This window comes from Carettochelys insculpta, chromosome 1 (assembly GCF_033958435.1).
Source record: "Carettochelys insculpta isolate YL-2023 chromosome 1, ASM3395843v1, whole genome shotgun sequence".
NCBI lineage: Eukaryota > Metazoa > Chordata > Testudines > Carettochelyidae > Carettochelys > Carettochelys insculpta.
In genome coordinates this window covers 50671772-50687759 of record NC_134137.1, presented here as the reverse complement: position 1 = coordinate 50687759, position 15988 = coordinate 50671772, and the positions used below count along the sequence as shown (strand labels likewise).

The 15988-nt window shown below is 46.6% G+C and overlaps 1 protein-coding gene across 2 annotated transcripts in view; it reads left to right on the top strand.

The window, feature by feature from the left end:
* Positions 1-15988, top strand: part of FLT1 (fms related receptor tyrosine kinase 1) — a 150010-nt gene that overhangs the window by 109286 nt on the left and 24736 nt on the right. For both annotated transcript variants that reach the window (XM_074985957.1, XM_074985949.1), the window contains 2 exons: positions 2835-2941; positions 7962-8097. In XM_074985957.1, coding sequence (XP_074842058.1) covers positions 2835-2941; positions 7962-8097 — 243 coding nt within the window. The remainder of the gene's footprint in view (positions 1-2834; positions 2942-7961; positions 8098-15988) is intronic.

Below are 15988 nucleotides of genomic sequence, written 5' to 3'. Positions count from 1 at the left end.
GCTAGGATAGAGCAGATCAATGCATGGACGGGAAAGCCTTGGGAGCTGCTGAAAACGTTAGTGGGGTTTCCATTGTCTGCTTCTGCACTGAACCAGGATGACATTCGTCATACTGCACTCATGGCTGTGCTGTCTCACAGGCAAGAGATAAAATAGCCAGGATGAGAAGTGAAACTGATGTCCCAATGACTTGTGGTCGCTGTGGAGGCCGTGACTTCTTCAAAAGAGAAGCGTTCTTAAATCGGGTAACTGAGCCAAATCCCCTCTTGGATAATGCTATTAGAGTGATTTAAATTGTTCTGGTACACGTTGAACCTCTCTTGTCCAGCATCCTTGGGACCTGACCAGTGCCAGACAGGAGAATTTGCCAGACCACAGGAGATCAATGTTGTCTAGCAATTACCAACACTTCCACTGCTTTCTGGGCTCTTAGAGGACATTTAGGGGGAAATTACAGCTAAATAAGAGCACAGAACACTGAGAGCCAGGACTGTTGGAGGTAAACAACTGTTATGGGCCCACAAGAAACTTGGCCACGCAATGATTAGTGGTCATCATGCTAACCGCAATCATGCTGGATTACGGATGTTACCGGAGGAGAGATTGCCAGACTAGAGAGGTTTAACCTGGATTTTCAAATGGCTGCACTAGCCTTCTTCAGTTCATTTCTTGCCAATGGCATAGCATACTTCAGTGGTGAAAAAGCTGCTGCCTTCCACCTGGAACTGCTTGCACTTCGGCTGCGGGGTGCCTTGTTCCTGTGTCAGGGATTGGCAGTCGAAACACTTTCCCTTTCAGCTACAGCTGAATAAATGTCAGCAACCAGTCTGTGTAAACTGCATGGGCACCGAGTCATGGTCACAGGATACACACAAATAACGCAGTTTGGAGAAGGCCCTATATTATGTAGAGGCCAATCTAGTTATATTAGTTTGTAGCTCAAAGCACATTTGTCATAGTAGCATTGGAAAGGAAATACTTGTTTGTGCTGTATTGGAAACTGAGTTGTTTTTATAACTACTTACACCTGAGAGCGATTAATTACATCCCAGGTTTTGGAACAATAAATGCCCTGAATCTCACTTTGTAGCTATGTTCATATTCTTTGTTTTGCTGGAATTTACTCTTATGGCTCCAGCAGGGACAAGCCTGAGGAGCGTTTGAAATATTGGGCATGAGCAGGAATCTGATTGTCCCCTGCGCAATTCCTGTTTTGCAAACGGGTCCCCAGCGCAGAAGCAATTCAAACACGGAACAAAGCTCTGCGGGGTTGCTTAAATCTAGGCACTGCCTATCCCTTGGAAATTCTGTCAGCCCACCACATCGCTCCTTCCTCTTTCAGTTGTCAGGAATGGTGCCAAGCTTTGGCTGCAAGTGTGTCCAACGAAGCCCAGAGCAATCGTGTTCAGAAGTACTAAGCTCTATGTCCCTGCACCCTCTGTCAGAAAGCTGTGCACTTGAGTCTAGATTGTGAGAGTATCACGATAACAGACCGAACACCTGGTTTTGCATTTGCTACCAATGTGAGAGTCTAGTACGGTGACACGCACGGCGTTTGTAAAACATTTTGTGCTGCAGCCATTGGATGAGCCCCGAAGGAGCAGTGTGAAATGCAATTCTATTCTGGATATTTTTAAGCACCCTCAGTGAGTTCAGATATATTCCAGATTTAGTATTTATAGTTTTTCCTTCCTACTCCCCTTTTTCTCATTTGTACGGTCTGCACTGATTTTGATCAGCTCCCCCCATGGGTGTGTCTGCACTGCAGATAAAAGCCCAAAGTTGGCCCATGCTCAGGCTGACTCAGGCTGTGCAGCTAGTTCATTGCTGTGTTGACTTCCAGGCTGGGGCTGGAGCCTGAACTCTAGGCTCCTACCACCACAGAGTCTTCAAGCCTGGGCTTCAGCCAAGCCCAGAAGTCTACATGGCAATGAAACAGACACAGCCTGAGCCCTGTGAACCTGAGCCAACTGGCAAAGGCCACCTCTGGATGTCTACCTGAAGTAGACTGCCCTAAGGGCATGACCCTCCCAGCCATCACATGTTATACAGGGGGATGCTGCTTAGTAGAGCACATGTCAGAACTGATCCTGCTCCACTGAAGTCAGTGGGAGTCACAAATGGAGATGTGCAGGAGAGCTGAGGCTGGTGGTAGCTGGGCCAGTGGTACTAAGTGCTCCTCCACACAATGGGAATACAGAGCACAGTAACCACTTTGTTGTAAAAAAGGTACTCAGCAGAGCAGGCTTCACTATGGGGGCAGGGTGAATTAAGGTACACAGTTTCAGCTATGCTAATTACTTAGCTAAAGCTAATGTACCTGAATTCGAGCTTCTGCACCGTCTCCACTAAGGGAGGTCGATGGGAGTCTGTGTTTCCATCGACTTCCTTTATTCCTAACAGGGGGAGGGAGTATGGTAGTCAACAGGAATGCTCCGTAAATTCGATTTAGCATGTCCCACCAGGCACACTAAGTCAAACTCCAGAAGATCAACTGTGGCAGGATCAGTCTTCCCTGTAGTGTAGATGTCCCCTTAGTCACATCTTTCATGTCACAGGAAACTGGGCCACCTCTTAGCATCCTGGTACCTGTCCTATGGCATCTCCCAAACCCCCATGGAGAATTGAGCTCAGCGCTAGTGAGCTCTCCAGCAAGGGGCTTAGGGTTTAATTTCAATGTGTTTCTTGGAAAGGGTTTTGTTTAGAGGTGAATTTTTCTACATTCTGGGAGCCGTTAACATCCTGAGATGCAACATCCTGTTAAATGCAAAGGGAAAGCAAATGCTGCTGTTCTGAGTGTAGTTGCTAAAATCTTTGTTGCTTCTTTTCCCCAGGAACATCGGAGAGATCCAACCTGGAGCTAATAACTCTGACATGTACCTGTGTGGCTGCTACACTCTTCTGGCTCCTATTAACGCTCTTTATACGCAAGCTAAAAAGGGTAAGGATTGTTGACTAATTACTACGCTTCCCCCCACCCCACTCCACTTTTCTCACTGGCATTTACTCTGGTTAGAAAATGTACCTCTGTCAAATGAGACTCAGGAGCATTACATGAATTCACCCTTCCCTTGCCTCCTTTCTGTCTTCTGCACAAAGTGAAATGTGAGTGCAAAATGCTAACCACACCTTGGACTATAATGCCCTACAGAAAGTGTAATGCAAGAGTGAGTCAGCTCTTAAGGCCCAGAGCCACGAAGAGGTTTACATACACAGCTCCCATTGGCCAGCCAGTCAGGCTATGTCTACACTGATGAACTGACTATGTCACTTTGTCCTCTCTGTTGCTGGCGTACTTAAATGACCACTAATGAGCAGTGGGAACTACGTCAGCAGGACACTCTCTTCCACCTACTTAACGCTGTCCACACTGGCAGAAGTTTTGCCGGCAAAAGTGCTGGTGTGGACTCCTTTGAAGGTGTGGGCCTCAGTGCCTGTGAATGTTGACTCTTCAGGGTGAACAAAGAAGCGGGGTCTGGTAGCGCCTCATGTTTGCATTGGCAGAACTCTGTCACCGAGGGGTGGGATGTTTTTACTGAAACAACTATACTAGCGCGACCTCTACTGCGCATGCAGGATTGCCAGCATGAAAGGTGCCTTATACTCCTGTAGCCTGTTCTCCTTCTGTCAAAGGTGTGGTTACACTAAGTATAATAAAGCACTTGTTTGTTAATGTAATCATGTCCACACTAAGGCCTTGTCTGCACTCCAGGTTAGGTCAGTATAATTTATGGCGCACAGAGATGTGAATAATCCATACCTGGGAGAGACATAAGATATGCTGACCTGAGGAATGACACAGCCAGGGCTAAGTCAGAGGGACATAGTCATTGCCTCTGGAGGAGGCAGGAGATATTACGGGGACAGGAAAGTTCTCTCCCTTCAACTTAGAGCATCTCCACCAAAAGTGCTACAGCAATGCAGCTACACTGCTGTAAGTGCTGTAGTGGAAGTGTAGCCCCAGGAAAGTTGTACCCCTTTAACTATTCTGGTATAGTTAAAGCAGTGAAACATGAGTGTGTAGCAAAGCACCAAGGCCACTTTACACAGATCTGGCTGTGTGAAAGGGCCTTCCAGTGAACATAAAAGGTAGCTTATGCTCCTTTTAAAGGCTTTTTTACACTGTCACAGTGAAGTAAAGTAACTTTCGTTTACTTGAGACCCTGTCTGTGCTCTGGAGCGGTGATGGGCAACCAAGAACCAGTGGTCTGCCTGAGTGGCCCTTCTTCATCTCAGTGGCCCAAAGCAACCTGCAGCCCACTGGGCTTCCACTTGCAGCCCACAGACCACCTGTCTGCCCCCACCTCCCATGTGCCTTTCATGCACTAGGGCATCGGGGCCCCATACTTCCTACTTTCCCCACCCGCTTCCCAGCACTTTCGGAGCACCACGAATCACCTGATCCATGCCCCATCCGCGCTCTTCCCCTCCCAGAGCTTGAATAGCTGCAAAAAGTGGGCCACAGGTAGAGCCCCAGTGGGCCGCACGTGGCCCACAGGCTGCCCACCGCTGCTCTAGCGGCTAGGCTGGCGTAGCTATGGCACTGTCACTATGTTGCATAACCCCATAGTGTGGACTCTGACTATGCCAAAGGAAGAGATTTTTCCATTGCTGTAGGAACTTGATCTCCCCGTAGCAGTAACTAGATCGATGATGGAAACATTGACCAGTCAATCTCACTAGCCGTGTCTACACGTGCATGCTACTTCGAAGTAGCGGCACTAACTTCCAAATAGCGCCCATCACGGCTACACGTGTTGGGTGCTATTTCGATGTTAACATCGACGTTAGGTGGCGAGACGTCGAAGCCGCTAACCCCATGAGGGGATGGGAATAACGCCCTACTTCGAAGTTGAACGTTGAAGTAGGGACCGTGTAGTCGTTGCGCGTCCCGCAACATCGAAATAGCGGGGTCCGCCATGGCGGCCATCAGCTGAGGGGTTGAGAGACGCTCTCTCTCCAGCCCCTGCAGGGCTCTATGGTCACCGTGTGCAGCAGCCCTTAGCCCAGGGCTTCTGGCTGCTGCTGCTGCAGCTGGGGATCCATGCTGCATGCACAGGGTCTGCAACCAGTTGTCGGCTCTGTGTATTTTGTGTTGTTTAGTGCAACTGTGTCTGGGAGGGGCCCTTTAAGGGAGCGGCTTGCTGTTGAGTCCGCCCTGTGACCCTGTCTGCCGCTGTGCCTGGCACCCTTATTTCGATGTGTGCTACTTTGGCATGTAGACGTTCCCTCGCAGCGCCTATTTCGATGTGGTGCCGCGCAACATCGAAGTTGAACATCGACGTTGCCAGCCCTGGAGGACGTGTAGACGTTACTCATCGAAATAGTTGCTACATCGAAATAAGCTATTTCGATGTAGGCTTCACGTGTAGACGTAGCCAGTGCCTCAGAAGTGCTCTCCTGACTGTGCCTTAAAAAAAGTGATTTCAGGCCAAGTCTGCCCTACAGACTTATGTTGGTATGAGTACTTCACTGAAAAGGGGGAAAAATCCACACACCTGTGTCCTTGTTACCTACGGACCTAACCTCTGGTGTAAGCAGCGCTGAGTCTGCGAGCGGGGGAGGGGGGGGTCTCCCACCAGCATAGCTACTGCCTCTCAGGGAGGCAGAATAAATACACTGATGAAAGCAGCTCTCCTGTTGGTGTTGTAGCATCTTCACTTCAGCACTACCTCAGTGCAGCTGTACAAATGCAGTCTGCTAAGCGTAGACCTGCCCTGAGCCAATATGCGACCCAGTGCTGCCTCTTGTTCTGTGCGCTGAAAACTGCCATAGGTTTTGTGAGAAAGCAGGGCCAGACCTTTAAAACAGTCGCTGTATTTCAGTGTGTATTCTCCTGGTCTTTCAACCCAGCACTAGGTATGTCATGCGCGCATGCGTACACATTGAAAGGGAGGGAACAAGGCATGCTCAAGTCTAGGGAAAAGGGGAGTGAGGCTAGAAGAGGGAATATACTAGACTACAAATAGGTAAAGCAATCCTATAAATGGGATAAGGGCCAATTATTCCCACTTGTCATCAAGGGCACGTTATTTAGTAATAACTCTAAAGAGGGGGGGAAATGATTAAGAAGGCCTCCTCCTGAGGTCTCTTCCCACTCTAGGATTCTATGATCCTAAGTATTAGGATGAAGTATTAGGTGCAGAGAAGCTTGGCTTTACTACTAGAATGGATACTGACATGCCATAGAATGAGGGACCCCAATTTCTAGGTCGCATAGTCCTCATTTTATCCAAATGTTTCCATTCAGGATGCGTTATATAAGGCTTTCTCTCAGTTTCTGTCATAAATACCTATTTACTGCTGGGAGATTAAAAAAAAAAACAGCTCTAAGCTAAAAGTTCATGCTTGGGACATCGGTAGAGAGGTTGTTGCTACAACAGCAACCACATAAAATATGATTTCATGCTGTCGCAGACCTCTTAAAGTCACACCTGTGCATGCAGATGTGCAGCCCAACATGTGTTCTGTTCTGTATCTCACTTTGACTACCACTTGTCCTACAAATATTGGGCTGAATTTCCAGCAGTGTCAAGGATTTGGTGTTCAGTGCAGCCAAGAGGAGGGAAGGCAGGTGTACGGTACGTATCTGCTCCCTGATCCTGGCCTGCAGTCGCTGAATTGGATCCCAAGGTGATAACCTAAGAGATGCTCTAAGTTGTGCTGGCTGGAGAAGTGCCACGGTACTTCTAGATCAGCTGAGGGTCAGCTGGTGCACCACATGCTCTGATCCTCCCGTCCCTGCCCAGGCATGCCTACTCTGTAGATAGCAGCAGGAGCTGGTACAGAAGCCAGTATTGCAAACTTGGTGCCACTCCAGGATTCTCCTCCTTTAGACAGATCATCTGTCCTTTTAGGAAAGCTTGTTGTGTGCTTTGGGCAGCACAAGGCAGCTGAAACAAGAGTCAGGAAGTTTCCCATACTTTTCAACAGGCTTTTTCCCCAGGGAGTTTCTACTTACATTACAGCATGTGATGAGTTTTCCCTTTCGAGCAATGTAGTGAAAACGTTTGCAGGAAGGAGGTAAATTCCTGGCAATGCAGGAGAAGAGCTGAAAGCCACAGAGCAGCTTGAGTAGGAACTGGAAGTATGCAGATGTGGGTGTAAGATGTTTATAGGGGATAATGGTGTGTAGCTGGATTGGCCGTGGCTTGCAGGAAAACGCCCCGATGCTCATTTCCATCGTGCTTGCACACCTTCTAACCCAGAGCCACGAAACCAGACTTTCTTCCAGCTGAGATTTTTCCTTTTGCACACACATGCAAGTGCTCCCTATGGCTATGCACAAATCTCACTGAGATTATATGATCACAGGAAAAGAATTTTCAGAATGTAAAGAAGGAACACAAGTCCTAAAGTTTCTCATAGAAAGGCAGCAATTTGTGGAGGATGCTTTTCTGGTCCAAAATCTTATTTACACCTGGAGTAATCTGTCTGAATCTGGGTTTTAATTCCAATAGTGTTGACAGCAATGACAACCCAGAATTTCTGAGCATTTGAAAACTGTATGTCCACAGTGTACAGTATATTGCAGAGCAGGCTAGAGTTATGCACAACTCAAACCACATCGGACTTTTTTTCTTCTGAATCCACAAAAGAAACAATCACTGACAGTTGAACTCCGTCTGTTGCATGTATTTTACTTCCTAGCCTTATTCTTCTGAAATAAAGACCAATAAAAACATTGCCAATTTCTCCAACTAAATCCATATGAATTCTCATTTAAGTAATTGGCAATGTCATATATGAAAAAGGAGGAGGAAGGGAAATGTCACAACATTAAATAATACAATTTTTAACCGATTGTGTATTGGAATGAGATGTAGGCATCCTTATGGTGGGAGGTGCTTTACGTGCATCTGTCAGAACTAATCAACTTACAAACCTTGACCAAAAGCAGAAGCTGCTACCCACTACTGCTGTCCATGTGAAGCTGACTTTGAAATGTTTTTATTTCCTAGCCTTATTCTTCTGAAATAAAGACCAATTACCTATCAGTCATAATGGACCCGGATGAAGTCCCCTTAGACGAACAATGTGAACGTCTTCCATTTGATGCCAGCAAGTGGGAGTTTGCAAGGGATAGGCTGAAACTAGGTAATATGCTTGTTACTGTATCAAAACACAGCACTTCGCCTTTGTGTCCGTCGCACAAGATGTGTTTGTAATTAGGGACTACATGCAGGCTGCTGACTGTCTGTTGCAGACTGGATTGTTAGTGAGCTTTTTTTGTTCTTCAGGTAAATTATTATCAAGATCTAAAATTGCTATTAGTTGGCTTTCCGCATGAGTAGACTCCAGCTGTAGAGTCCTTTCAGTCAGTTTGTTTGTAGTGCAGGTGGGGCTGTTTTGTGTTTCTTAGGAACTGAGATAGCAAGAAAGACTTGTGGATTAGTCTCTGTCTGCACCCCCCATTAGGGCCCTGCTTCAGCACAGCGGTAGGCACATGACAACTCACATACTTGAAGTAGCTGATTAATTGAAGCCTGAACAGAAAGCGCCTGGCCTAAGGCCTAAAGTCCATTGAATTTAATGCATTTGGATTAGCCACAGAAAGTTTTAGCAAATTTGAGGAATTTTAGCCAGAGTTCAGCTGCATTATTCTCTGCATTAGAGTTCTCTGTTATGTGAATGCTGGTCTTTGGGGAGCTGGTCGTTCATATGGTAGCGGCTACGACTACTCAACTGCTAGCTTGCATTAAGAGTCAATTAAATACTTTGCTAACGTTGCTTTTCCATGGAAACATCTGCAGCTGTTGTCACAAGGATTATCTGTGATCATAAATGGGAGGAGAGTTACTCCCAGGCACAATCTTGTATCTTAAAATGTTTTCCACCCAACAACAACAAAAAATCTGAGAGTCTCTATTGTGCTCTAAAATTTAATGTGATGAAAAACAAATACTAGAGTGAAAAATTAACTGTCAGTTTTCCATGACAGCAAGGTTATTGTTCAAAGGGAAAATATATTTCGAGTGTTCACACTGATTAAAGAGAAAAAAGAAGCCACATTCTAAGGCAATGAATTGTTGCTGTCTAAGTGGTGACTTCAGTTTATCCCAAATGGGAAATGGATTATTACTGATGAAGCCAATTTAAATGGCTGATAACACACATTTTTACTGGGAATACAGGGCTGGTAGTGTTTTGTTACAGCTTCATAGTGGAGCACACCCCCAATTGCTAGGTAAATCCATGACTGTCCACTTTACATCATAGAATCATTGAGTCCAAAGACTGGAAGGGACCTCAAGAGGTGATCAAGTCCAGCCCGCTGCCAGAGCAGGATCAGCCCAAACTAAATCATCCCAGCCAGGACTGTCAAGTCTGGACATAAAAACCTCTAAGGATGGAGATTCCTCCACCTCTCTCGATAATGCTTTCCAGTGCTTTACCACCCTGCTGGTGAAATAGTTTTTCCTCATATCCAGCCTACACCTTCCCCACTGCAACTCTGCGGATTGTTTTTGTGGACAGCAGTTTGGATGGAGACACAGATTTTGCATCCATGCAGGGCTCTGCAGCACTGACTGGAAAAACTGGAGTGGCTGCCACACAGTCTGCAGGCTCCTGCTTTGCTCTCTGAATCCCGCAACCATGGGGATAGCCTGCTAGGTGCTCTGGGAATTTTAATCTCCTTGGCTACGTCTATATGGGCAGCCTCTGTCAACAGTGGTCACTGTTGACAGAGAAACCTCGGCAGTTCTTCTGTCGACAGATTACGTCTACACATAAAAGAATCTCGAAAGAGCAAGCCACTCTGTTGCAAGCAAGACTGCCCTGCCCTCTGTCGACAGAACAGCTGATTGGAAGCTCTGTAAATGGGGCTGCCTGAGGAACCAGAAGCCCTCTCTGTCAACAGAACTGTCTACATGAGCTCTCTGTCAAAAAAAACCCACTGTCGACCAAGGTGTTATGCCTGATTGCGGGGAGGCATAACACTGCTGGCTGAACGGCTGAGATTTGTTGGCAAGCTCTCAACAGAGTGCTTTAACCATGTAGACGCTCGGCAAGTTTTGTCAACAAAAGCCCAGTTTTGTCGGCAGCGGCTGCCTGTTTAGATGTTGCTCTTGTGTGGGCGCTGGGCAGAGGTGGTAAGTCACAGCTCCCAGAAGGGAGTGAGCCAAGCCCCATTTTGGAAGAGGCAGTGTTGTAATTTAAACTACCAAGCAAGAAGGGCTCATGCTAGGAAGAGAGTATAGGTTGAAATGCCCAAAAGCAGCATTCTCTGGTCCAGCAACATCCCTCTTCTGGCAGGATGAGGGATGTCACTAGACCAGAGAGCTGGGCAGGAGTGTGCAGCCTGCATCTTCTGGAGGCCCAGGGTGGGAGCCAGCTGCAGTGGAGCCTATATCCCCAGCAAGTCTTGTGGGAGGGCAGGCATGCAGGGCTGGGACTGGTGTCCACCAGCAGTCCCACAGGGCCAGGGTTGGAGCCAGAGCCAACGTTCTGCCACAGCCCCACAGGACCTGAGCCCGCTTTCCCTCACAGCCTCAGGGCAGAAGGTAGGAGTACAGTCCAGTTGCAGGAGGAAGGGTGGAGGCTTGGGGGCCTTGTCAGGGAACCTTCCCTTGTCCCTCAAAGTCTCTTGTCCAGGACTGGTCAAGTCCCAGCCATGCCGGACAAGGGAAGTGGAACCTGTAGTTATAGACACACTCTCTAGCTCACGCTGTCTTTGGGCCACACTGCTCCAGGGGAGGGGCAGAACCACCCCCGGACTGACTGGAAACGGCATGGGCAGAGCAGAGGCAGGGAGGGATGGGGCATGGGGAGAGCAAGGGGAAGGGTGGAGCAGGCGCAGGGAGTGGTGCGGCATGGGCAGAGCATGGGGGAGGAGAGGCAGAGCGTGGGTGGAGCAGGAGTGAGGTCTGAGTGGACCAGGAGCAGGGAGCGGGTTTGGCAGGAGCATGTGGCTGGAACTTGCCTCACCACTTGCCACTGCTTAAGCAACTTATGGGGGAATTTGAATAGAGGAAGCGGGGGTTGGGCATTCTCGGCACCACCAAAATATTTGCAAACCTACCGCCCCTGGAGGGGAGAGAACATTTGAGTTCTCTCTCCCTCCCATTTATCCTTTCCCTCTTCTTTGAGAATCATCTCTTGCTGCGGTTCAGGAGACAAAGTCTGGGGAGATGGAACTTCCAGCAGCTTCTTTGCCCAGATGTAAATTTCTTGTTCATGTTCTTTTTCCTACCAACTGCTAGTCCATCTGATTTTATTGATATTTGACTGGGGCAACAGTTTCCCTTTTGTCTTTGAAGAACTGGCTTGTGCCTGATTTTTCTAAATTTGGATTATGCCTCAGTAATGTTATACAATAGACTCTTCTAACTTTACATACAATGTTGCCACACATATTTTACCAGAACAATAATGCTCAGCATATTATCAATTTTAATGATACCACCGCAGACAGACTTTGTACCAAACCGATTCTAGGTTTGCAAAAAGGATGACCACAGGGACACAGACTGTCGTGCTGCCTGAATTTCCTAGGTGCTCAACTTTCTCACCATAAAGCACTGTAGATACCTAAAAAGCTGCCCACTCCAGAATATCTCATAGCTCAGGTCACTCACCTGAAATGTGGGACAACTGTGTTCAGTTTGCAGCTTCACACTGGGGAGGGAGGTTCAAAGAGCAAACTGTGAACCAAGGTCTCTTCCCTTTAACCAGTGGGCTAAAACTTCTGTGCCCTCTTCTTTGGCATTTTGTATAGAGCCCAATCTATCGGGCAGCCTCTGAGCCTGCCTTCTGGATCAAGATGTGCAGGTGATATAGAGAGGATAATGTCTAGATAAGGATCCCACTGAGGCGTTCAGGTCTGATCTGGGTCTGCCAGCTTTGTGCATGCCCAGCAGCAGATTTTTAGGCACTTAAGCACTTGATCAGCAGAAACATAGGCTTTCGCGGATTTTAGATGCATATAAATTTAGGTGGCAGCTGAGCAGGGGTGTTTAGCGTACGCATTATGGATTTAAGTCCCTAATGTCGTAGGAATCCCTATGTGGAGCTAGGCTAAGGTCCTTCTGGTTTTAGAAACTGGATGTGGAAAACTTAGGTAGCTTTTCCATTTTAAACTGCCTGCTTGATCTTGAACCCACATGTTCTACAGATCCTGACAATCAGGTTCTGCCAGGCAGATGTGAACAGTTCTCAGTGTTTGCCAGTAAAAAAAGGCAGCGCTTTTTCACAAAGCTGGGAGGGAACATATACTTCCTGGTTTTGCTGGTGTTGCATATTTTTTTCAACAGTGCTCTATTTCATGTTCTTAAATGCCCTTATAAAAGATCTTTGTGGCTCCTAACTCTATAATTGCAAAGTGAAAAAAAAACACCCTCCTGATTATTTTTGATATTCTGGTGAATATCTAAAAGCCCAGCAATGAGGAACTCATATCTAAATAGGAAATCATGTATGGCCTTGAAACTTTGGATAGCTGCCTCTTTAACATGTGCCTCCAACGGCCTCCTTTTTAAAAAAAAATGTACTGATCCTTAGAATGTATGTATTTGTGTATATAACAAAATAGAAATATAATATTTAACTCTGCAAAACTAAATTACTTACTTTTACTTCACATAAATGTACATTAAACCAAGAGGGTTTTATTTATTTGGTGCTGGTTTTCACCACTGTACTTATCATAGACGATCTCTTAGCAGTGAACACTTTTTATTGGAAGAGTCTAATTCTTTCTTATTGCAAATTGTGCATTATAGACTGGTTTTCACAGATTTGTTCCTTATTTGCAATACAGTAGAATCTCAGAGTTACAACTACTTCAGCAATGGTGGTCATTTGGAACGCTGAACAAAATGTTACATTTGTTTTCTTTCAAAACTTTATGACTGAGCGTTGACATAATGCAGCTTTGAAACATTACTTAAGAAAAAATACTGTTTTCCCATTATTTCTTTAGTAGTTTACATTAACTCGGTACTGTGCTATATTTGCCTTTATTTCTTTCTTTCTTTCCTCCCGCTGCCCAGTTGTGTGTGTCGTATTTCCTGTTCCATGAGGACCTTTCAAATAATCATAATAGGGATAGTTCAATGGTTTAAGCAGTGGCTTGTTAAACCTCTGGTTCTATTCATGGATCTGGAGCAAATAGATTTAAAAAGGGAGAGGGGAAATGGATGGTACTAGGTCCTGCCCAGAGGACTGGACTTGATAACCTCCTGAGGTCCCTTCCTGTTCCATGTAATGTGTATCTCCGTATATATTATCATTATCATCTAAATTTGGGTTCTTTTTATTCACTTTCTGGTCTTTGACCCTCTAGGATGTACTTAAAAGGTGTTTTCAAGCTTTTGTCCACAACCATGAGGGCTAGAAATTTACTCTTTAAAAATGAACAAACAAACAAAACCCCCAAACTAAGATTTTCATGTAAATTCATGATTCTAGCAGCTGGGGCTTTAAAAACAACACTGTGAGGGTTGCCATTAAGTTGCAAGATTGGCATCACCATCCCAGCTACAGCACAGAAAGTACCATAGTGCCTCCACTGATGGCTCATGAGCCTACTCAGGCCTTGAGCAGGGGTGGCCCTGTAACCCTGGTTCCTTTAGGGCAGGGGTCTGCAACCTGTGGCTCCAGAGCCACATGTGGCTCTTTAAGGACTTCTTTGTGCCTCCCAATGCTATAAATGGAAATAAAAAAAAAAACCCTCCTGAGTATTTTCGATATTCCGGTGAACATCAAAAAGCCCAACAATGAACAGCTCATATCTAAATAGCAAATGATATATGGTCTCGAAACTTTGGATAGCTGCCTCTTTAATATGTGCAGTGCATTGTGGGCTATGTGTGTCCTGTTCTTAAAATAGGGGTTACAAAAAGTATGGTTTGACATTATTTATTAGGGACCATCTCTTATTCACATGCATTGAGGCTCTTGAATTATTCCATTTCATGCCCACCTTGTGTATGTGTCTTGGGGCATGAGGGGAGGGGCTTCATCTTCCTCACAGGGAACTCGAAACTGGGACCTAGCTCCTGGGGAAACAGAATGTTCTGTTCATGCCGTATTGCCAGAAGGCACATGGTATGTGGAGGTGGCGGGGCAGGGGAAAGGGGAGGGCAAAGGGCTCCCTGACGGGGGTGCTGACCCTACAGCACATGACGTAAATGCTGCCCTTGGGCGCAGATGTGCAAGGAAGGGGAATTCGGCCACAAAGCACAATGGGGCAGGCTGGCTTGTTTGGAAACCTTAGGGTCATTCCCAATCACCTCATGGCAAGCCAGTGTTTGTGGCTCTGCATCATCTGTCACAAAGCCCCCAGGCATTTCAGCTCACATACATTTAAGGGTCCCATTTGCATGGCTGTTACTGTATGTCAGAGAAGTGTGGCCTACATAAAGGCTGTCAAACCAAGCCACAGCCAGCTCTCGGCCCCGTCTGGGTAGAATTAGGCTACAGCATTAGGCTGTTCAGGGAGACTATAACTTACTCTTCCACAGCCTGATCTGCAGCCCAGCATAGTCAATGGAAACTGGATGAGGCCCTAACTACAGAGATGATAATGCTTATTAGGATGGGTACAAAATCTGGTTTTGTCAGCAGTCTGCACAGAGCGGCACAGAACCAAATACACGCCCACTGGTAAGAGTGAGAAGTTGAGGGAGGGAGTATCTTTTATTGGGCCAATGACTGTTGTGAGAGAGATCGGCTTTCGGGATTACTGAGGCTGCATCTACACTACAAGATAAAATCGATACATAATACATTTGAATACTTAATCTCGATATTATGAATTCGAATAAGGTGTCCACAAAGGTTCTTGAAATTCATCCCACCTTTTCTCCGTGTCGAATCTTTGCATCCCCATTGCCCCAAGCAAGTTCAACAGTGTGAGCACTGCATTGTGGGTACCTATCCCGCAGTGCCTTAGCCCCAGTTGCTTGTGGGTGTTTCATGTTGGAATCCCAGAATTCACTGCATCACGAACTGCGCAAAAAAAGACCTGCAGATCATGCATTTCCTGCGGCAGCATTCCAGCACAAGCATGGCTCCGTGGACGCCCCAGCTCATAGCACAGATCATTTTGGCAACCACAGTGGCTGTCATGCAATTTGTCCTTCAGTTCCAGAGCTCAATGGCTCTTGTTTATCCTACTGGTGGTGCTGCTGCTGCTGCTGATGGTGATGATGATGATGATGGCAAGAATGGTGTTTTGGAACAGCAATTGCGCCGACTGTGGTCCAAGAACGTAGAGCTGATGGCTGCCGTGAATGCATTGATGACAGTGGAGCAGCGTTTTTGGACTCAAGAGACCAGCACACACTGGTGGGATCACATAGTTTTAGAGTCCTGGGTCAACCAGGAGCAGGTGCAGAACTTTTGCATGGGCAAGTCCAGCTTTATAGAACTTTGTGATGTGCTGGCACCTGCCCTGAAGCTCAGCAACACCAAAATGAGGCCGGCTTTAATGGTACAGAAGCAAGTGGCAATTACACTGTGGAAGTTTGCAAACCCCAACATTACTGGTTAGTGGCAAATCAGTTCAAGGTGGGCAGATCTACAGTGGGGCCTGTGGTGATGGAGGTGGCCCATGCTGTCTGTTGGTGTCTCCACAGGAAGACTGTGACCCTGGGAGATGTACAGGCCATAGTGGATGTCTTTGCTACCCAGCAGTTTCCTAATTTCAGTGGGGCAATAGATGACATGCACATCCCCATCATGGCCCCATCCCACCTGGCCTCAGAGTATATTAGTCAAAAGGGGAACTTCTCCATGGTGATGCAGGGGTTGGTAGATCACAAAGGTCTTTTTACCGACATCAACATTGGCTGGTTAGGGAGGGCTCACAACGTGCACATATTCCAAAATTCTGGACTGTATGAAAGGTCCTGGATGGGACTTTTTTGCCTGATTAGAAAATCAAAATCGGTAACACGGTGATGCCTCTTGTTACATTGGGCAATCCTGCTTACTCTCTGCTTCCCTGCCTGATAAAACCCTCCACAGTAGCCCTGGGCCCCAG